This window comes from Bos grunniens, chromosome 11 (genome assembly GCF_055505025.1).
Source record: "Bos grunniens cultivar Pamir isolate PY7600 chromosome 11, Bosgru_T2T1.0, whole genome shotgun sequence".
Taxonomy (NCBI): Eukaryota; Metazoa; Chordata; class Mammalia; order Artiodactyla; family Bovidae; genus Bos; species Bos grunniens.
This window is the reverse complement of record NC_141175.1, coordinates 85974154-85996894: the sequence shown is the minus strand read 5'-3', so window position 1 is coordinate 85996894 and position 22741 is coordinate 85974154. Positions and strand designations below refer to the sequence as shown.

Sequence of the window (22741 nt, the reverse complement as noted above, 5' to 3'; positions counted from 1 at the left end):
ATTTAGTGGAAATTCTAAGTATACAAGTTGTAAGATGATCTGAATATAGAATGGTAATGGAATTATTGAGTAAAAGACTATAAAAATCATCTATACCCATTTAGCTTATATACTGTCATAGATTTAATGTAAATGGCTGCATTGAAATCCGGCTTGGATTTTAGTGTTGTGCTCAGAAAGACTAGATCTCAACCCTGGAATCTGAAATAACTGCATATTCTAGGAATCCTTATGGTTAGTCTGTGTCTAAATTTATCACATTTTCAGCTCTCTTCTTTGATTTTCTTGTTCTCTCTTATGCTGAGATGTTTAATGAGTTAAATTCAATTCCCAGACTGAAGCATTTCACAAGGCTGCCTTTCACAAGCATTTCACAATGTCGCAAATCAAAGGAAAAACCCCGATTAAGTAAGATAATATCACTAAAGTAACTACATAATTTATCACCCAACCAGGGTAACGAGTATAAACCAGGACTGTCCCAGGCAAATCGGCACACGTGGTCACTCTGCCTATAGGTAAGTGACTGTATAATTTCACACGTGAACTACCACACTTTTGAAAGAAAATGCTAGCCAGACAAAAAGGGATGCTAACCACATGGAACACTGGGACAGAAGCTATAAACCAGGACATCTCATCACTCCTACTTTTGAGTCATCTTCCTGTTGTTTTCCCACTACAGTAGACGAATTAACTTTCCAAACCCTAGACACCATTTACTCAGAAAGATATGCAGTATTTTGTATATTGTAGAAACTCAACAAATATTTTGCAGGCCCGGTAGAGAGGCTTAAAGTACCGTGACTTGTACAGTATACTCTCTCTTATCTGTAAGCATGGCTTGATCAAAAAAAGAAAAAGAAAAGAAAAGAAAACAAAACAAAAAACCAACCAACCAAAAAAAAAAAAAAAAATAACCCAGAACAAAAAGTATCACCCTGTGACTATGTGCCTGCTGCTCAACAGTGTGGGGAAAGAGAACACATTACACATTAACTATATACCCGGGGCACCAGATCAATGTGTCTCCTATGTGCTCCACCAGCTAAAAGGGCAGAAAGGCAAACAGTGGACGGAACAGGTCACACAGGTGAGCCAGATGCTTCGTGCTGAGGCCAAAACTGCAGACTGGGAGCTAAGAGTCTCTATCAAGAGTCAGGGATGCGCAGGTACTGCAGCTGGATGTGCTGGCAAGGTTTTCAGCTCTCTCTCTGAGTGGATTGGCAATTTATATCTTCTTTGCAAATCAAATGAACTTAGATCAGAAAACAGTGACTTGTGTAAAGAAAAACAGGTAGTGAGGAGGAAATCAAAGGAAATTTAAATAGTAGGAGTATGTGAGGAAAGTAAGGTAGGTTTATCACGGAAGGGATCTCTTCAGGGCGCAGGTGGGTGAAACATACCAGAGGCAGGAGAGACACACCTTCAGAGAGCCATCGTGCTTAGTTCTCAGTGGTGTCCTTCTTTCTGCGACCCCATGGACTGTAGCCCGCCAGGCTCCTTTGTCCATGGGACTCTCCAGGCAAGAATACTGGACTGGGTAGCCATTCCCTTCTCCAGGGGATCTTCCCAACCCAGGGATTGAACCTGGGTCTCCTGCATTGCAGGCAGATTCTTTACCATCAGAGAGCCATCACTGGAGACCAAAGTGAGTTGGAATCTGGCTATTTTTTTTACCTTCAAGTGCACCCTTAAATTGGACACTTGTAACTCAGGAGGTGCTACCTGAGCATTAACTGTACTTGAAGGGTTGGTGGGAGTGGGTGCATAAAAAGCTTTCCTATTAGAAAACCACCCACTGCCAGGTTCAGACACACCCAGTTCATCTGTGATGAGCTGTGTGTCTGATCAGCACTCTCTGCTGGCCACGAAGTTAACAGGGAACTGTTTTTAAAATCATGATGAATGTGCTCTTGAAAACTCCGTGCATATCAAGTCATATTTTAAACAAAATGCTAAAACTTTTTAGTTGAGGAAACCTGCTACAAATGTTTTTAAAGGGAAGGGAGTTTTATCTCCTTTTAAAAACTAGATTTCCGGGGTTTTCCTGTAAACAGGTGACCTATGCCAAAAAGCCAAGGTGAGCTGTGTGTTCCTGAGGAAATCACACTTTTGTTACTCAAAGTGTGGTCCACAGACAAGCAGCATCTGTGCCATCAGGGAGTGTGTTAGAAACACGGAGTCTCAGGCTGACCCCAGACCTAGACTCAGAATCTGCATTCCGACAAGGTCCTCAGGGCATCCCGGTGCACTGCCTTTTGTCTCAGTTTCCTCCCTATGTCGCATGAGAAGCATCTCTAAGCTCTCTTACGGGTCTAAACTTGTAAGATTTTTTAGGATAGGAAAAAATTTGCATAGAAAACTTGTGAATCTTCCATATTAAATCCTATGTTGTTTTAAAGCCTTTAAAAACAATGTAAAGGCTTTGTGTAAAGTGTGTATACATAGCTGGGGGTGATGGTCAATGTGTCTTAAGAACCAGTGAGCTCAGGCGGGCCCAAACCAGATCGATGACTACAGGCACTCTGATGCAGCCCTGTGGGTCCCTCTGTACCACAAAAAGCCCTTTTGGTTGCTGGTTTATGGGGAGAAGGACTTGGCTGGGGGTTGGGAGGAAAGGCCAGGGCTGAAGGGGAGGATAAACACTGGGGATGAGGGGACTTAAGACACTGAATATTTACCAACCAGAATGAGTTTTTAACAATCAAAATTTGAACAGTCTGTGGCTGTACTCATAATATCACTTAAAGATCAGAGTGGCCAAAGCCCAAAGTGATGATCTATTTACAGAGTTGCTGATACAGAGGAATTTTAGTCCAACAGAAAAAAAAAAAAAAAAAAAGATCACTTTAAAATTCTTTGTAATTTTCCAGTACTGTGATATTATAGATGTACAGAGGAAGTTAACCTACCTTTAACATGCGTATTTCTCTTAGAGCTATTTTCTTAACGACAGGATCATCTTCGGATTCCACAAATTTTTTAATAGCTACCACTTGTCCCGAGGTTTTGTTTCTGCATTTGAATACAACCCCATAAGACCCCTCCCCAATCTTAGCTAATTTTTCATACTTCTCCATTGGTGTTGAAGTGATTTAAATTTCTGTACTGATTGACTTGCAGCGCAGTGTTGCACCTGGAAAATAAGATGGCTTGGCTTAATCACTTTACCAAGGATAGGGCTCTCACAGTTTACCACCTAAAATTAATTTGCCCTGGATGCCAAAGGTTTATTTCCATTTAACCTTAAATATACTAAAAAATATCTGGAGATTGTTTTGTTAATTCAGTAAGTCCTATGTAGTTATTCCAGCTACTGCAAAGATTCCACATATGCTTCTTATCATGGGTTTGTGTGTACTTCAGTTGAGCTAAAAGAATTTGTGGAAAGGAATATTATCCAATCTATTGTTGTCATTATCCTCAATAAAATGTTTAAAATATGATGCTGTAAAACCCAGCTGAAGGAACACTGCACACTCTGGTGTATGGTGTTTTCTGGTCCTATTCCAGGTTAATACTGCTGGCTACGAAGTGGGAACAGGGCATGGTATGGATACAAAGTGCTCTACTGCCACCTGGTGGACAGAAGAGAGACGGCTGCTGAACAAAGCGGTCATTAAAAACACTAACAAAATCTTTCTAGAGTATCGTTTCTGGCCCCTGCTGCTGCTGCTGCTGCTGCTGCTGCGTCGCTTCAGTCGTGTCCGACTCTGTGCGACCCCACAGACGGCAGCCCACCAGGCTCCCCCGTCTCTGGGATTCTCCAGGCAAGAACACTGGAGTGGGTTGCCATTTCCTTCTCCAATGCACGAAAGTGCCCCTAGGGTTTACATGTATGGAGGAATGGATCCTTAAATTCTTAGATCCTAAGGAAAATAATAAAAAGCACAAAAAATTAAGGCAGCTCTAATTCTTCATGAATGCTTTCATATCCATAGAGACTTCTATGATAATACTATTTTTGATTTTTCTGTCTTGCATCATACATCCACCAATTTTGTGGTAACTGGTTGACACGCTAAGTAACACATGAAGCCAACACAATTAGACATATACATCTAGCAATGAAAGATACACAAATTCTAAATAGTCTCAAAAATCCCACCCCAGAATCTTGATGATATAATCTCACAGTAATAGTTTGCAATTAAACAACATTGTTCCAATGAAATTACAGATCATCTGCACAAATTTTTATGAAGTAGGTGTTATTTGTATTCAATTATACAGATGAGAAAGCAGGCACAGTAAAGGAAGCATGGACTGAGAAGTCAGGCAGTAGGGTTCCAGAGACCACAATTTGACTCACAACACTACACTGCCTTTTGGTGAATTCAAAAGAACGCGCAATTTGAAGAACAGCTTTATCCAGGTATTCAGATTAATAAAATGTCAAGTGAAAGAGCCAATCACTTTAAAAACTTCTCATGTTTCAAATGAGGACAGTTTTTTTTTTTTTTTTTTACTTCACCATTATTGTCTTTTCCATCTAAAGAGTATCTCAGTGGAGAAAGAAATCATCTACTCTTGCTTGCAACCATAAAAATACACAACTGGGAAACGTATTTAAGAGGTAAAGGAGTACTACCTTTTAAAAATTTGTGCTTTTACAAATGCCATTTCTTTGTTGTTGTTTTTTGATTTTATTTTCTCCTATAAAAGGAAGAAAACTTACGCACACACTCAAGTAACACATGGAAAATCCATCACAGTTTATAGCCTGAAAACTCTGTTAATTACACTGTATTTAAAAATAGGTATTATTGAGACTTTCCCTGTGGTCCAGTAGCTAAGATTTCACGCTCCCAATGCAGGGAGCTTGGGTTCAATCCTTGTTCAGGGAACTGTGATTCCACATGCTGCAACTAAGAGTTTGCATGCCACAGCTAAAGATCCTGCAGGCTGTAACTAAAAAAAATCCCGCATGCTTCAGCAAAGATCGAAGATTCCATGCGCTGCAACTAAGACTGAGCACAGCCAAATAAATAATCAATAAAACAAATATAAAAAATTTTAATATAGATATTATTATCTTAAAGGCATTTAGGTATAAGCATGCATACATTTGTCTTTCTGTAGCCAAGTAAAGGGCTTCCCCGGTGATTCAGTAGTAAAGAACCTGCTTGCAATGCAGGAGACATGGGTTCGATCCCTGAGTTGGCAGATTCCCTGGAGAGTGAAATGGCAACCCAGTCCAGAATTCTTGCCTGGAGAATCCCATGGACAGAGAAGCCTGGTGGGCTATAGTCCATGAGGTCGAAAGAGTCAGACATGACTTAGCAACTAAACTACCACCACCAGCCAAGTAAAGGGTGATTGGGAGGAGGACAGGAGAAATGGCACTTGCTTTAGAAAGTTATTGGCATAGAACATTGAAGATTTATGACTTTAACCTACTTAATGAGCATTACGGTTACTGAGGGAAATTTTGAATATGCCAAAAAAACTTAATTATGAAGTTTTAGTCTATGTGTTATTTTGTTTCCCTCAAGTAGGTGATCTGATCTACCGATCTATGATTTTCCTTTTCTTTCAACAGGTTCAGCAGCAAAGACTGATTGCTAAAAATAATATCTAGATCTCTGTCACATCAACCAAACTGTTGAATATGATAATATAAAGCACCAGAAAATAGTACTTTACTAGTAACATCACTGACTCGGTGGATGTGAGTTTGAGTAAGCTCTGGGAGTTGGTGATGGACAGGGAAGCCTGGCGTGCTGCAGTCCATGGGGTCACAAAGAGTCGGACACGACTGAGTGACTGAACTGAACTGAGTAACATCCCCATATTATCTGTTTTCCAAAGCCCTTATATGTTCATAGGAGATGAATCTGAGTACATAGGTAGGCGTTAGAACAAGGCAGGCATTTCACAAAGGAATTTATGGCTCTAATTCCAGCCTACTAGGACTCTACCAGAGTTTATAGAAGCTATAATTCCTATCTCTGACATGAGGTTCAGATCAGATATCTCACTGTTTGATGAACATCTCTAAATGAATGGACAGAAACATCTCAAAATCAATACATTCTAAATCAAATGTCTTCTTTCTAATCCTCTACCCTTACCCAAAGTTCCCAAACCTGCTCCGCACAGTTCCTAAATGGCTTGTCAAGATATGCACAGTGAAAACTGAGGCAGCCAAGGTCAGGGGCAGCAGCTTAAATGGAATCTCTCTCATGTACCTTTCACAAAGCTACGGAAGTCAACCAAAGCAATAAAACCACATAAATCCAATACAGTCAACATTATAAGGAGACAGAGGAGTCCAAACTTAAATAGAAAGATAAACACCCAATTCTGGAAAAGATACCTCTTGAGCTGCCCTTTTAAGCCCTTGCAGAGAGCAAAGATGGGAGTGGGGTGAGGTCTGGAAAAACTATAAAGAAGAGAGAAGAGTAAAAGAAGGGTCTAAGATAGACTTAGCATCATTCCTCAGAAGAGAAAAACACATTGCAAGCACAAAAAGTACTGAGAGTGTCCTGGCAGATCTGAGCACTCACTACAGGGATGAGACTTAAAAGTACAAGGGCATCTAGGAGGCATCAGTCAACTTGTCCTACTCTTGGGGAAGAGAAGGTAACAGGGAAGGGAGAGACTTATTCAGTCTTTGTTGGAGACTAGGTAAGTGAAGGGGAAAAGAAACAAGAGGATAAATTTGCAGTTCTGCAAGACAAGAGGGAATTCTGAAACAGAAGGCTATGTAAACCTTCCTCCCACCACTAAGAAAGCACAATCCATTAGACACTGCACTTCAGCACAGCAGCACGGCAGGCTTCCTTGAACTAGGATGGCTGTCAATTACTGTAAGCCTAAAGCTGCCCAAGAAATAAAATAGAAAAAAGTAATCTCCCCACAAAATTATTAGTAGAAGAGAACAGAAATGAGAATAAAACATCACAGCTGATAAAATCATTCCAGGGAGTTCCCTGAAATAGTGCATGCCAAGTCGTTTAAGCCGTGTCTGACTCTTGCTGACCCCATGGATGGTAGCCCGCCAGGCTCCTCTGTCCATGGGATTTTCCAGGCAAGAATACTGGAGTAGGTTCCCATTTCCTTCTCCACTGGAATAGTGATAAAGGAATAACAAATAGATTGAGGGAATTCCCTGGCTGTCCAGTGGTTAGGATTCAGAGCTTTCACTGATATGGCCTGAGTTCAACCCTTGGTTGGGGAATTGAGGTCTTGCAAGCAGAGCAGTGCAACTGAAAAAATAAAAAAAAACAAAAGAACTTTCCAAAAAACCTAACCATGAAGCAGAAGAAAACTAACACAATATCTGATTTAAATATCCTCTAACAATGATTTGGAGATAGAAAGAACCACTTTAAATTGCTCAGCAGTGAAGAACCTGCTTGCCATGTGGGGGACCTGGGATCGATCCCTGGGTTGGGAATATCCCCTGGAGAAGGGAATGGCTACCCACTCCAGTATTCTTGTCTGGAGAATTCCATGGATAGAGGAGTCTGGTCAGCTACAGTCCTTGAGTTGTAAAGAGTCGGACACGACTGAGCGACTAACACACATACAATGTTGATAAAAAAATAAATTGATAGTTGATTTAACTCAGGAAAGAGAAGAGAAAGAAAAATGATCTCAGAAATAGAGACTAAATAACAAGATGCCAACAGGAGAACAGAAATAAAAATTTAAGAAGGGAAATTAAAGAAAGGCAGACTAGCAGTTTAGAGGCTAAAAATGAGGGGGAAAGAAGGGAGCGAGTTTAGAGAGACAGCAATTGAATGGAAGATAGGCAAGGAAGATACAACAAAAGTTAACTAGAGTTCCTTAAGAAAGAAAACAAAATAATGGAATAGAACCAATATTTGAACATAAACCAAGAAAAACTTCTGGAAATAAGATCTGAATGTACATATTGAAAGGACCCATCAGGTAATTGGCTAACTAACTCAGAACAACCAATTCAGAGACATATTTGAATAAAATTATTAAGATAAAGAAAACACTCTCATAGCCTCCAGTCATAAAGACTAAATAACTTCAGTGTAACAGAATTAGAGTGACGTCAAACTTATCAAGAGCAACGTACAACGCAAAGTGAGAATGCAGCAGCATTTTGAAAAAATTCAAGGGAAGAAAGTGAAAACCAAGGATTTCAACTCAGCCAAGCTGTCCTTCAAGGAAATAGACCAACAGTGTAAAACAAGCAAGAATTCCAGTAATGTTATATTCCTGAGCTCTTCTCAAAAAATCTGAGAAGATAACTTTCACCCAACCAAGAGCTGACTGGGAAAACTTCAGCAAAAGGATTTATAGTAAACATTTAATGTATTCAGTGTATTCAAAGACTTTGTATACATTTAAAATATTCAAAGACTGAAACAAAGGGAGGTACAAAAGTAGAAGAATAAATATATAAGTAAAAACTTGTAGATGTTACCAGTTTTGATAGTGTAGGAAGTAATGCAACTAAAAATTTGTTAAAAGAATGGGGGAAAAGGGAAGCAGAATAAGTTCATGGATAACTGAACTGCTGCTGCTGCTAAGTCGCTTCAGTCGTGTCCGACTCTGTGCGAGCCCATAGACAGCAGCCCACCAGGCTCCCCCGTCCCTGGAATTCTCCAGACAAGAACACTGGAGTGGGTTGCCATTTCCTTCTCCAACGCATGAAAGTGAAAAGTGAAAGTGAAGTCGCTCAGTCATGTCAGACTCTTTGCGACCCCATGGACCGCAGCCCACCAGGCTCCTCCACCCATGGGATTTTCCAGGCAAGAGTACTGGAGTGGGGTGCCATTGCCTTCTCTGGGATAACTGAACAGGTAGGAATAAAAAGATATATTAAGAAAAAACAACTGGGGGCTTCCTTAGGGACTTGGTGGTAAAGACTCCGCCTGCCAATGCAGGAGACACAAGTTTGATCCCTGGTCTGGGAAGGTCCCACATGCTATGCAGCAACTAAGCCTGTATGCCACATAGAGCCTGTGCTCCAGAGCCCAGGAACCACAACTACTGAGCCCATGAGCTCCAACTACTGCAACCCTCACGCCCAAGAGCCCATACGCTGCAACAAGAAGAACCACTGCCGTGAGAAGTCCACGCGCTGCAATGAAGAGCAGCCCTTTCTTGTCGCACCTAGAGAAAAGCCCGCACAGTAACAAAGACCCAGCACAGCCAAAAACAAATAAATAAATAATAAATAAATAAAATTATAAAAAAACTTGACAAACCAGAGAACAAACGGTTAAATAAGAACACAAGGACTATGAGAATTTTTTTTTTTTAAAGTATTAGTCTAGGGAATTCTCTGGCAGTCTGGTGGTTAGCACTTGGTGCTTTTACTGCCGTTTCACTTCCCGTCAGGGAACTAAAATTCTGCAAACTATGCAGCTCTGCCAAAAAAAAGGCATTAGTCTAAAAGGTAACTACTGAAACAAAAATATAAGCTTTCCAAAATACCAAAGAAATTGAAAAAAAAAAAATCTAACATAGTACATAGAGAAATTCAGAAATTTTTACATTCTGCACATAATAATTATAACATAAAACAATATGGCAGAATAGAAACGAAAATAAGTTGTATCAGTAAATATGAGTGGGCTTAAGTCATTTATTAAATGAGAAAAATTTTAAGTATGGCTCACAAAACAAGATCCAGTTATAAGCTATATGCAAGAGACACACCTAAAATAAAGTGATTCAGAAAGGTTAAAAATGTAAAGACAGGAAAAGGTATATAGGACAAATGGAAACAATAAGAAAGGAATTTGTGACCTTGGTATCAGACAAAGTAAAATTAAAGCTAAAAAAAGTATTAAATATGACAAAAGGGGGCAGGTTTTAATGCTAAGAGCAAAAATTCATAATGTAGATATAACAGTCTCAAATCACACAGCAATTACTGTTGTAAAGCAGAAACTCTAGGGCATGCAAGGAGACATGTATAGAAACAAATTAATAATGAGAGACTTAAATACATCACGCGGTAAAAGACAAGGCCAGTGAACACAAAATATGTAACTCTGCAGAACACCCAAACAATGCAAGCAGTAAAGTGAACCTAGAGGAGAGATATAAACTGAATTTTATACTCTGATAATACGGAATGGACCTTCTTATCAAGCACACAGGGACTAGTCACAAAAACTGTTGTTTCTGTTCAGTTGCTCAGGCATGTCTGACTCTTTGCGACCCCATGGACTGCAGCTTGCCCAGGCTTCCCTGTCCTTCACTATCTCCTGGAGTTTGCTCAAACTCACGTCCATTGAGTCAATGATACCATCCAACCGTCTCATCCTCTGCCGCCCCCTTCTCCTGCCCTCAATCTTTCCCAGAATCAGGTTATTTTCCAATGAGTTGGCCCTTCTCATCAGGTGGCCAAAGTATTGGATCTTCAGCTTCAGTGTCAGTCATTATTATTAAGTCACAAAGAAAGCATCAGGAAATCTCAAAAGTAGAAATATTATAAATAACATTCTGGTCATAAAATATCAAACAAGAAATTGGAACAAGAATTAAAAACATAAAATAAAAAAAGATCTTCTACCTAGAAGTGAAAAAGTCTTCTATTAAATACCTCTTGGGTAAAGAGGGAAACACAAACTAAACTAATAAAATTTTAAAAAATGATTATGAAAATACAACATATCAAAATCTAGAAGATACATTTAAAGTAGTGGTTCTCTACTAGGGTTGGTTTTGGCCCCCAGGGGAATTTTTCAGGGTCTGGAGACATATTTTTATGAGTATGCAGAGACCAGGAATGCTGCTAAACATTCCTCAAGGTGCAGGACAGACCCCCATGATAAACACCACTCTGATCTAAAATAATAACACAGTTGAAGTACCCTGTCATAAAGCAGTAAAGAGAAGAAAAGCCAGAGATCAAAACAAACATATAGAAAAAAGATAGAAGGCTAAAAATTAACAAATTAAGTTCAAAATTTAAAAATATAGAAAAGCAAATACAAAATGAACCAAAGTAAAGCACAAAAAGGGAAACAATAAATTAATAAACTGAAATAGAAATTAATAAATCAAAGAAAACATAAAACAGTAAATCTAATTAATAAACCTAAATCCTGGTTCCTTGAGAAATTTAAAACAGACAAATCATTACCTAACTTAATGAAGGAAAAAAGGAGAAATAACAATATGTAAAATAAAATCACAAGAGGCAATAACCATCAAAACAGAAGAATTTTTAAAATATCATGAGACTATTTTGTAGGCATTTATGCAAATGAATATGAAAACTTGGATGAAATGGATAATTTCCTCAAAAGACAGAGTTTACCAAAATTTGTCCAATTAGGGATTGAGAATCTAGACTGGTTTAAGTATAGGAAATAGAGGAAGTTTTTTTTTTCTTTTTTTTTTTAATCCCACAGAAAAGCACAAGAGGTCAGACTTTGACCACTATGGTGGGGTAAAGAGATTGGCAAATTTTCTTCCTAAAACACTAGTATAACACTAAGCAAAATTGTCCAAGAAACAAAAACAAAAATACAACAATTTTCAGGATCTGGAAACTGCACAGAAGCAAAAAGCAAATGGGGAAGTATTTATTTATGATACGCTGCTAGAAGGCTACTTAAGAACAGTGGGCTCTGCGGCTTCTCGCCTGAGGCTTCCATCATTCCTCCGCTACTCCTGCCCCCAGTTCAATGAGGACAGTAATAAGGCCAGTGTGGGCGGGTCAGGAGCCAGCAGCCTTGCTCCCGAGGCGGTGTGTTTGATATACCTCAGAAGATGAAAACCTGTGACAACGTCAGTGAAATTCTTATGAATTGATATGAAACAAATGGGAGAGAAAACAGTTTTTCAAGCCTGAAAATGAGGTTCTCATGCGGGTGAGGTGTAGACCAGCCAAGGGATTTATGGGAAGATCCTAAAAATGAGAGAACCACAGAGGGGCTAGATTAGCTTTCCACACACGGGGAAGATCAAAGAAAGTCTTAAAAAAGTTAAAGCTTGGCAGGTTGGAGGATTGACTGCATTTTGAATCCTCTCTCCAACCCACATACTGATTTCCTAGAAGAGGTGGAAGACTTATGGCTAGAGATGTCTGAGTACCACCACTGCCCAAATTATTGGCGACCACTAAGCTCTGCAAGACAGTGGTGACTTCTAGAAAGCCAGACTAAAAAACTAACACACTGAATAGAAACATTAGCAGCCACACATATGGGAGGAGATGGACTCTGAAATACAGGCAGAATGCAAAAACAAAAATCAACCCATTAAAAAAACCAACAAAAACCCAGGGGAGAAAATCAGAATCCAGAATTTCTGAATAATATTTATCTAAAATGTCCAATTTTCAATAAAAAATTATGCAGCATGCTAAGAAAAGGGAAGTGTGACCTATACTCAGGGAAAAAGTCAATAAAAATGAATTCTGAGCGGATGGATTTTGCTGACAAAGACTTCAAAATCAGCTTTTATAAATATGTTCAAGTAATTTAAATAACGAAAAGAGAATATGACAACAATGACTCAGATAAACAGGGAATCTCCACAGAAGAATGAGAAGCATAAAAAAGAACCAAATGGGAATTTTAGGGTCAAAAGATATAACTGAAAAATTCACTAGATGGATTCAGTAGCAGATTTGAGATGGCAGAAGACAGAATCAGTAAATCTGATAACAGGTTAATAAAAAATGACCAGTTGGAAAGACAGACAAAAGCCTTAAGATGAACAGACTTCTGGAACAAAAATCAACAGTACCAATATACATGTAATGAGATTTCTCAGAAAGAGGGAGTGAGACAAAGGGGTAGAAAATTACATTTGAAGAAATAATGGCCAAAACCTTTCTAAACGTAATGGAAAACACTAACTACAGATTCAAGAAGCTTAATAAATCCCCAAGTAGGATAAATGTGAAGAGATCCATACTTAGATAAATCATAATCAAACTTCTGGAAACCAAAGATGAAGAGATCTCTCAAAAACAGTGAGAGAAAATGATTCACATACAAGGGAACAGCAACATGCTCACTGACCAACTCTTCACCAGAAAAACAATCACAAAAAAATCAATAAAAGAAAAAACTCGCTCTTTAAAAAGATCAATAAAATTAACGGACTTTTATCTAGATGGACTAAGAAAAAGAAAAATTACCAAAATCAGAACCACCCTATAGAAGAAGAAGATTAACAGAGAATATTATGAACAACTTTAAGCAACCACATTAGATACCTTGGTTGACCAAATGCCTAAAAAGACAAAATATCAAACTAACTCAAGGAAAAATAGAAAATCTGATTACACCCTTAAAAAATAAAAGAAACTGAATTGGTAATTAAAAATCTACCTACAAAGAAAAGTCCAGGCTCAGATGGCTTCACAGATGAACTCTACCAAACACCGAGAAGAATTAATATCAACTCTTCACAAATTGTTCTAAAAAATTGAGCAAAGAACATTTCCCAGCCCCTTCTGTAAGGCCAATATTAACCTTGATACAAAGTCAGAAAAAGAAATCACAAGAAAACTATAGATCATTATTCTCATAGATTTAAGAATCCTCAACAAAATTAGTAGAAACATATAAGATGGATGTATGCCATGACTACAAAGGATTTATCTCAGGAATGCAAAGTTATTTTAATATCTAAAAATTAGTAATGCAAAACATCATATTAATATGACAAACAAAGCAGCATCTCAGTAGATATGACAAAAATCCAACATCCATTCACAATAAAAATCTCAACAAACTGTATTAGAAGGGAATTCCCTACAGGAGATCTGTGAAAAACCTACAGTTAGTAGGCTGCAGTCCATGGGGTCGCAGAGTCAGACACGACTGAAGCGACGTAGCAGTAGCAGCATCAGGCTTAATCGTTCTCTCCTAAGACTGAGAAAAAGATGTCTGCTTTCACCACCACTACTTAACATTGTTTTGAAAGTTCTCATCAGTGCAATAAGTCAAGTAAAAGAACTTAAAAGGATGTGCCTCGTGGCTGGGCCCAGGGGTGGACCCAGGTCCCCGCAGTGAAAACACTAATTCCTAACCACTGAACCACCAGGGAATTTCCAAAATATTTATAGTATCATTACTCATAGGAGTCCTAAACTGAAAGCAAACCATCAATTGATGAATGAGTATCCATGCAATGAAATACCATTCATTTCATTCAATTCAAAATACCAGTAATAGAAAAGAACAAAGAAATTAACACAATACTGTAAATCAATTACACTACAATAAAAATTAAAAACAAAATAGAAAGGAACAAAGTACTGATACATGCTATAATATGTTAAATATTTTTAAAAAACCCCATAATGCTATGTAAGAAAAGCCACACACACACAAGGAAAACACATGATCGCATTTACATGAAATTTCTAGGAGAGTCATATGAGCCACTAAGAAGGACACAGGATCTCCTCTGTGATACTTATGCCAAAAAATGGAAACCTGAATATAATTATAAGGTAATAGTAGACAAAGCCAAACTGAAGACCATTCTACAAATAACTGGCTTGTGTTCTTAAAATATCAAGGTCATGAAAGGCAAAGATCAAAGTACTGTTTCAGACTGAAGGAGAGTGAAGAGAAGCAAAAAACGAAATGTGATGCGTGATCTGGAATTTGGTTCTAGAATGGGGAAAATCGTAACTATAAAGAATCATCCTGGGATATCTGGTGAAACCTAAATATTGATTGTAGGTCAGATATCAGATTTCCTGATTTTGGTAATCTTTACTGAGGTTATATAAGATAATGTCCCAGTTCTTAGGAAATATACATTGAACTCTTTAAAGGGACATAATGTCTACAATGTACTCTCAAACAGCACAGAAAAATTAATATGCATATATATATATAATACACACACAAAGAGAGAAAGAAAGCAATAAAAAATAGAGCGAAATGTAAACAATTAAAGGATATAAATGTATAGGAGTTCACTGTACTATGCTTTCAGGTTTGAAATTATTATACCAAAATAGAGCTACTTTAGGAACCTACATATAGGGGGACTATAGTGTCAACTCACTTTTTTTCTGCCTATCTAGTTCAATGACAGCAAAACATCTTTCTCAAACATCAATATAATCAGAGATCGTCCTTTCTCAAAAATGGCTATAGCTTCTACTGTCACAGAATAAAGTTCAAATTGTAGTATGGTATTTACAGTCCTTTCAACACTGGTCCCAATGTACCTTCCCCGCCAGTGCTTCTCAGATTTTTTCCCCAAACACTGTCAAGTCTCTAAGTCTCTGCTTACACGCTGCTTGGAAGGTTTGACCCCCAAACACTTTTCATCTTTTGCAGTTCAACTCAAATGCCTTTTCTACTTATCATTTCCCTGATCCCCAAAGGCAAGCCCTTTCTCACCACACATACTGAGTTAACAACTTCCTCACTCCTTTTTTACATATTACTTACTGCACTTGAGGTACTTTGTTTGCCCACTGTCTGGCACACAGTAGGTGCTCGACCTGTCTGTTTCAGTCATAGCGTAATTTTATTTGCTAACCTTTCCACTAAATATGTACCTTTCTGCTTTAAACAAAAGCAGTAATACATTTTGGTTGTTAATATAATACCTGGGCAGGAAATCAATATTAAACAGTGAGACAGTTATCTGCAGTGAATAGAAGCAACTGACAGAGAATATTTTTCAGTCATTAGTCACCTTCAATCTGAACCTATGTACCTCTTGGCTAATCTACCAAATGTTTGACTATTAAAGTTAATGAAGTTCTGTGTACTAAGGCAAAAACAGGTACAGACTTGGGCCGACTGGTGAATATGAGGCAGACAGGTAGATACTTGAGCGGATCATTAGATTCTTTGAAAATGTTCTATTTATCTTCCTTAGTCTTGAGGATTTGCAAAAGGATGCACATACAAACTAAGAAAACATTTAGGGGCAGATTATTTGCCATGATTGTACCACAAGGCAGGTCACGAGGGTTCAAGCTAGCCTTTAAAGAAAATACTGAGAGAAGGAAAACAAAATTAAGAAAGGGAGAGGAAATGGGGTGAAAAAACATATTAATTTCCTAATCTAAAAGTCTATAGGAAACAGGTAAATCGTGGCATTATGAATAGGGGAGTAAGGAGACCCTTTGAAGACCAAGACAAGTTACAGATTCTACACGCTAAAAGTCACAGTCCGCTACGCTGTTATTATTTGCAATGCAACAAACATGTATTTATATTTAATAAAACTGACCGGAAAAATGGGCTATAAAACCATTCTCCGTCTGTCTTATAAACATCATACCAAATCGCAGAACTTCAGAAGTACACACACCCGTTTAAAAACCTGTCTTCGTGACAATACAACAGGATTAACTAAGAGCACCCCAGGAAACCAAAGACCACATCATTCACATAATCCAAGAAACGAACTTTGTTTAAAAGCCTCACATTTCATGTGAACACGTAACAGATCTGAAAGTCTGGCGTAATCCACTTGATTTCCAGGCTTCTAAACTAGCCTCGACCATACATTTAATGACAGTCCAGCTTCTCGGCACGCCAGGGGTCGATGGTCCCAAGCACAGCCGCTCCGCTGCCCCGAGGGCCCGCACCAGGTGGGTCGTACAGTCGGCTGGCGCCACCCGTCGCCTCTGGGCCCTCGCCCATCCCTGTCTGTCCCTCCGAGGAGGCCAATCGGGAAGGCTCCCCCGCTCCCCTTCTCTCAGGGAACCTTCCCTTCTCTGGAAACCTCCATCCAGACCCCGTTTCTCTCTCCATCGCCCCCGGCACGGACCCACCTGCCTCCCAACCGCCGGACTTACGGCTCAGACGGGGCGACGGCGACGCAGCCTCTAGCGGCCCCGGCGCAGCGACTCCGGCGCTGGGCGCTGTGCGCAGGCAGCCCCCGCGCGGCGTCTCCCGGGCAACCGGACGCTCAGGCCGCGCAGGGCAGGGCGGCTTCCGGAGCGGGTTCCCCCGGCGCCCGCCGCAGGGAAATTCGCGGCCTGGGTTCAGCATCTCGGTGGGTCACCTGTGGGCCAGCCCTTAACAGCAGAGTGTGGACGCAGCCGCAGTTTCTCCTCCCGGAACCTTTGTTAAGCTGCCCTGAAGGAGGCACTCGGGGAACGTTTTAACTTTTCCAGAACATTGCGATCACACCAAGTACTGTTCCTATCCCAGGCCTCAGGAGCACTGAAAGTTAGCATTGAAGTTACAGTAGGCCGTTTCCCTACCTGGGCATAGACCTTGAGGTGGCCAGATCCTCTATTCTTAATCGTCCCTCTTTGGTTCTGCCCTAGTGTCCACATAGCTTCTCAGCAGATTTAAGGCTTTTCCGAAACAAGTAGCTTTATCTATTAGTTGCGGTCCATCGCTGCTGTTTTGATAATTCAGCAAGCATTGTTACTATTATGTGGGGCTGATTCAGAGTGAAAGACATGTTTGCCACCCAGTAGGGAAGCAAGTCAAGCAAACAAGTAATGTGATGAATGCTATATGGGGTCATAGGTACTAACACTGGAAAAAGATAATTTTTCTAAAGTCTACTCGTTTACAAGATGAACGTGGGAACACTATGTTGTTAATGAGCACATACACACTTTGGCCTCAGTAAAATGCTCCCCAATTATGCCCAGATTTAGGATGTCGATTATTCTGATTCCCTCAGAGGTAACTCTTCTTCCTTTTTCTTCTCTATCTTCAATTCTCCACTTCCTTCATTTGCTGAGACATATCCTCTAATCTCTGCCCATCTTTAGAAACAAAAGACAGAGACAAAAACAAAACTAGAAACTTTTACCTCCTTCGCCTTTAAGACCAAACATAATCCCACTGAACTCAAATCTACATAAGCTTGTATCAACTTATTTTTCTATCATTTTTACCCTCATCATGCTATATAGGTAATTTTCCCAGTAAGGATTCAAGAGATCACATCACCTTAGGTACAGACCCAACGCCTATTTTCTGTCTTTGGCCACATCACACGGCATGTGGGATCCTAGTTCCCCAGTCAGGGATCAAACCCTGCACCCCTGCATTGGAAGCATGGAGTCTTAACCACTGGACTGCCAGGGAAGTCTTTTTTTTTTTTTGCCAATGGCTATTTTCATCATGGTATTTAACCTCTGCAGTTTCTGTAACTGTTACTATTAGAACTACTCTTCTCAATAGGAAGCTCTTTACAAATAGGCCCATCCCTGCTTGGCAGTAGCATGTTAGCATGTCTTGTTACTCTGCTCCACACACCCTGAGCTCTACTTTATTTAACGTCACTATTCCTTGAATAAGCATTTTTGCATATGCCTACAGCTCCCTACCCTGATTTTTTTCTGCACTTGATAAACTCATCTATTAACAACCTGGTTATAACATTCAATAAAGGCTTTTCTTTTCCCAAAGCAGAATTAGGCACAGCCTTTTGTATTGTTCTTCAAACCTATTTATTCATCCAAGTGTGCTCCTGGAATATTGGGAATGATGATCTTCTGTCTTCTCCCCAGTGTCAGTAAAGCACTTGGACCCACTGTGAATGATCAATGTTTGTTAGCTAAACAATTATCTCACCAGAGGAAACTTGGAAAGTCAAGTCTTTGTAATGAGTTTTGACTAGATGTGTTTCATAAGGTTTAACGGTAAAATCAATTATATGCAAATCCTTTTATTCTTACACAAAACACTTTGAATAAGGAAAATCTTTTTTGATAAAGTGAAAAATTAAAAGACAGAAAGTTAATTTCTTTTGCTGCAAAGAGACCATGAAAATCAGATTCTGAAATCCAATTCCTAGAGAAAGTAAGTGTAATTTCAGGGCAGAAATGGCTAGAGTGTATTTCAGAGGGTAGTGGATATATTCTGTGTAGTACACAGCTTAGCATAGTAGTTGAGAGTATACACTCTGAACTAAGTGCCTAGGTTCAAATCCTAGCTCCACTGTTTCCCAGCTATATTCTTGGGCAAGTTATTTAATCTTTCAGTGCCTTAGTTTCTTCATCTGTAATACGGCATTAATGATACTTACCTCATTGGCTGTTTTGGGGCTTCCATGGGAGAATCTATGGAAAATATGTGGAACAGCACAAACACATTCATTGGGCACTTATTATTATATTCCCTCATGTAATACTCTTTAGTGTTTACCCACTATTTAGTATAGCACACTTTCATCTACGGTAAAAAGTGATGCCTGTCCTTTATTTCCTGATCTCTACTGAAATCAGTAACACACTAGCAAGATGAATGATGCCAATAAGGCCTAGAAAAATTGGTATCATTTTCAACATCAATGTCCAAGAAACTAGCTCACAAGAATAGACAACTCTGAATTTCAATGAAATAAAATCTTTCCCAACATTTCAGTTAGGGACTGTCTTCCTATTTACTAAATAAAGATTCTCAATCAAAAGTTGGTAGGTGGAGCTCTCAAATTTGCATTCTTGAGTGTCACCACTGATTATTCTTTCTCAGTCAAGGGATACTTGGATCACACTCAGAAACACTGATTTAAGTTCAACATTGGGCCAGTGGTTCTCATGAAGCACTGTACATCAGAGTCATTTGTATAACTTTATAAAAATATGGCTACTGAGCCCTTCCTCAAAGACTGATTCCAGCGGTCTGTAGTTTTAAAAAGCCCGTGTGTAACATACAACCAGTTGTATACTTTATCTTCTGGAAATATTTTGAAATGGTTTGACAGTTAAATGTGAAGGTTACATTTTTTTGAGATGTGACCCTTTATGTAATTTACAGGATTTGGAAACTAGAAATACGTGGCCCAGGTAAAGGATCAACAACCTGATCAATAAATGCCAAGGACAGAATATTGATTTCTTAAAAATCTTTTCCATGAAATCTGTTTTTCAACAAACTGATGATCATGTTATACTGATAAAGATCTGTTTTTAAAACAGTCACTGTGTTAGTCGCTCAGTCGTCTCCGACTCTTAGCGACTCCATGGACTATAGCCCACTGGGCTCCTCTGTCCATGGGATTTCCCAGGCAAAAATACTGGAATAGGTTGCCATTCCCTTTTCTAGGGGATCTTCCTGACCTAGGGATCGAACTCGGGTTTCCCTGTATTTCTTTAACGTCTGAGCCATCAAGGAAACCTTAAAACAATCATTATTATTAATGCTAAGATTAGTCACAATGTATTTGGGCAAAGTGATAAATATACACGACTGCTATGATTTTTAACATCTCTATGATTTAGAAGTCAGTTTTAGATAAGGAAACTGTTCTGGAGTCAAGATTATCCAAGGTCATAATAACAGGCAGAAGCATTGACAAGAGTTGAAATGTCACCCACCTCTCAGTCCCCAACTCGTTTTTCTTACATCTAACTTTGCCCTCCTTGCCTTCAGAACTGCATTCCCCAGCATTCTCCTTTCCTTTCTCTACCCAGGAGTCAGCAAACTCTTTCTATAAATGGTCAGATGGTAAATATCTTGGCTCTGTGGGTCATGTACTTTTTTGGGGAAAACTGTCTTTTTTTTTTTTTTTTTGGTGAAAGCAGCTGTAGACAACATGTAAATGTATTTGTCCTAGTAAACTTCACTTAAGCAGGACTGGGCCCAGGAATGCAGTTTGTTGACTTCTCCAACTAAAAAATTATGAATGTTGTGATTTTCCTGATCAGAAAGTTGAAGAGCCTTCAAATGTGGGAATATTACTCTTTTATGAAATTTAGATGACAGATCAAATAAAAATATCAAGATCTGAAGGATCACAATGGTTACTTAAGGATTTAATGCAGAGTAATTAAAAACACTTTTCTCCTTAATATGTTTTAATCTTACTATATACAGATTAAGCCAGATGACAAGCTACTATACAACAGCATGTTAAAAAACATGTTTATTTTACACTATGTACAATCAGGAACATATTTAAAAGCATTGTCAATTAAAATAAATGAAGACCATAAATCACAATTTAGTTTGTTCTTTGTGTATATACTCACATTAAAATATAAAGAACATATACCAAAAAACAGCCAAAAGTGTGCATTTTTCTAAAACTTGGTATATACATATTCCACTGGGAAAAAAGCAATCAAAAATGACTTTAACCAAAACTAAGTTCCTGTGATGTGTAGTAACCATTATATTGTTTCTATGAGGTAGTAACTAAATTATTTTGGCCAAGTGTTAATACTCTAAATCAAAAGAAACATGAAAATGATCATAAAATAAGGCCAACAAAAGTAAAAATTCCACTAGAAATTTGAATTGATTCCCTCTATGGAATGTTATAGTTCTTCAAAGTGATTATATGACATGTTTAGTGTGGACTCTTTGATAATGCTAACATACTCTGTGCATACTGTAACCCAGACAAACTGCAGTGCTGCATCATGGTACCGCTATTCTGTGACTCAAAAAGTGTTCAAAGGTATTGTTTTTAAGCAGAGACAAGCAATCTTATAGGATTCTCCTGAAATATAAAAAAGACCAGTTACTACAACAAGGGGTTAATCAGTTTGTTTCACATAGAAAACAATCCAAATACATTTATAAAAGATGTTGTGGAGCCAAATGCATATTGACAATGTCACAGCTTACTTTTGTGACTTAATACATCACATATCAATACTTTGTGCAAATATAAACACACCAGTGTACTTGCATTAAAATTAAAAACAAGATTATAAAATGATTACAGCCTCCATTACAATTTTAAAAGTTACAAGATTTATCTTCATATTACTAAATTACATATAATAAAAATACAATAGTGTTAAAGGTACGGTTTCATTGCCAGCATCCCATTTTGTAATATAGCCACACCCAAGAATATACTAAAGAATTCTTAAAATATTAATCCCAATTGCATTTTCAACATTTACATCTGTACAGATAAGACACTTACTTGTACATCTCATAAAAGTACATTATCTACATAAATTCTTAGTGTGTGTCTTCAGCAATATGAAGTTTCACAGAAAAATACTGCCTATATGTACAAAGATTACATAACAATGAATTAAGCACTTGTGTGGTTCAATATGCTAAATATATCCATACCACTTAAAACAAAAAATTGCCCCATCTTGTCTCATGCCACAATAAATTACAAGGAACTGAAGCCAGGTAACTGCGCTTCTGCACAGCTTCAAGCGTCCGATAATGTTGCAGTGGTAGTGTTCTTCCTTCCTATAGTTCACTGTCAGAGCACACTTCTCAGTAACTGTTTTCATGACCCGCCAGGATGTACAAATTGCTATTTGCTGTGGGGTTATCGGTTGGCCTACTTTCCAAAACCACGACCCTAAAATAGTAAACAAACACATAAAAAACATATAACAAAACAAAGTTATTCTTACAAACTAATGTTACCAGAAAATTTTTCCACTGCTTCTTCATTATATGCCTCTAATAAATGCTGCTTATTTGCTATGTGGGCAGAAATCATTTGCAAATCACTATGATTAAAGAGGCAGTTCTAGGTCTGGGAAGTAATTTTGCTGCCCACCACTCTCTTCTAAGCCAGTGTTGTTCTAAGAGCCAGAGGGGGTAAAACCTGTAACTAGGAATAAGTAGGGGGAACTTAATTCTTATTATGAATTCTAAAAACAATGTATAGTTCAAGAGTCAGAAAATAAATCAAAATAGAACCCCAGATCCTATTTGGTCCTATAACTAAAAACTTCTCTGTTTGCTAGCATATGGTATTTCCTCTCTTGTGTTGTAAATCATATTTGAGGTATTATGTTTAATGCAAAACTAGTACTGACAACATCTATGTATTCCTGCTACTTGGAAGATCAGGCTCATTGTCAAAGGCTTCATAACTTTCTGTGAATACTTATAGCATGAAA

General features: G+C 38.5%; 2 protein-coding genes across 12 annotated transcripts in view; both read right to left on the bottom strand.

The window, feature by feature from the left end:
- The window catches only part of CDKL4 (cyclin dependent kinase like 4), a 54332-nt gene extending 37521 nt beyond the window's left edge, over positions 1 to 16811 (bottom strand). The window contains exons 1-2 of one of the 2 annotated variants that reach the window (XM_086327351.1): positions 16718 to 16811; positions 2916 to 3139 (exon numbers count right to left, since the gene is read on the bottom strand). In XM_086327351.1, the coding sequence (XP_086183477.1) occupies positions 2916 to 3083 (168 nt within the window). In that variant the 5' untranslated portion in view covers positions 3084 to 3139; positions 16718 to 16811. The remainder of the gene's footprint in view (positions 1 to 2915; positions 3140 to 16717) is intronic. The other variant, XM_086327350.1, reaches the window with a different exon arrangement.
- A 3952-nt stretch (positions 16812 to 20763) lies between these two features.
- MAP4K3 (mitogen-activated protein kinase kinase kinase kinase 3) overlaps positions 20764 to 22741 on the bottom strand; it is a 184975-nt gene continuing 182997 nt past the window's right edge. For all 10 annotated transcript variants that reach the window (XR_015137174.1, XR_015137172.1, XR_015137173.1 and 7 more), the window contains one exon: positions 20764 to 22191. Coding sequence is in view for 6 of the 10 variants with exons in the window: in XM_086327334.1 (XP_086183460.1) it covers positions 22104 to 22191 (88 nt within the window). In the remaining 4 variants the exon portion in view is untranslated. The remainder of the gene's footprint in view (positions 22192 to 22741) is intronic.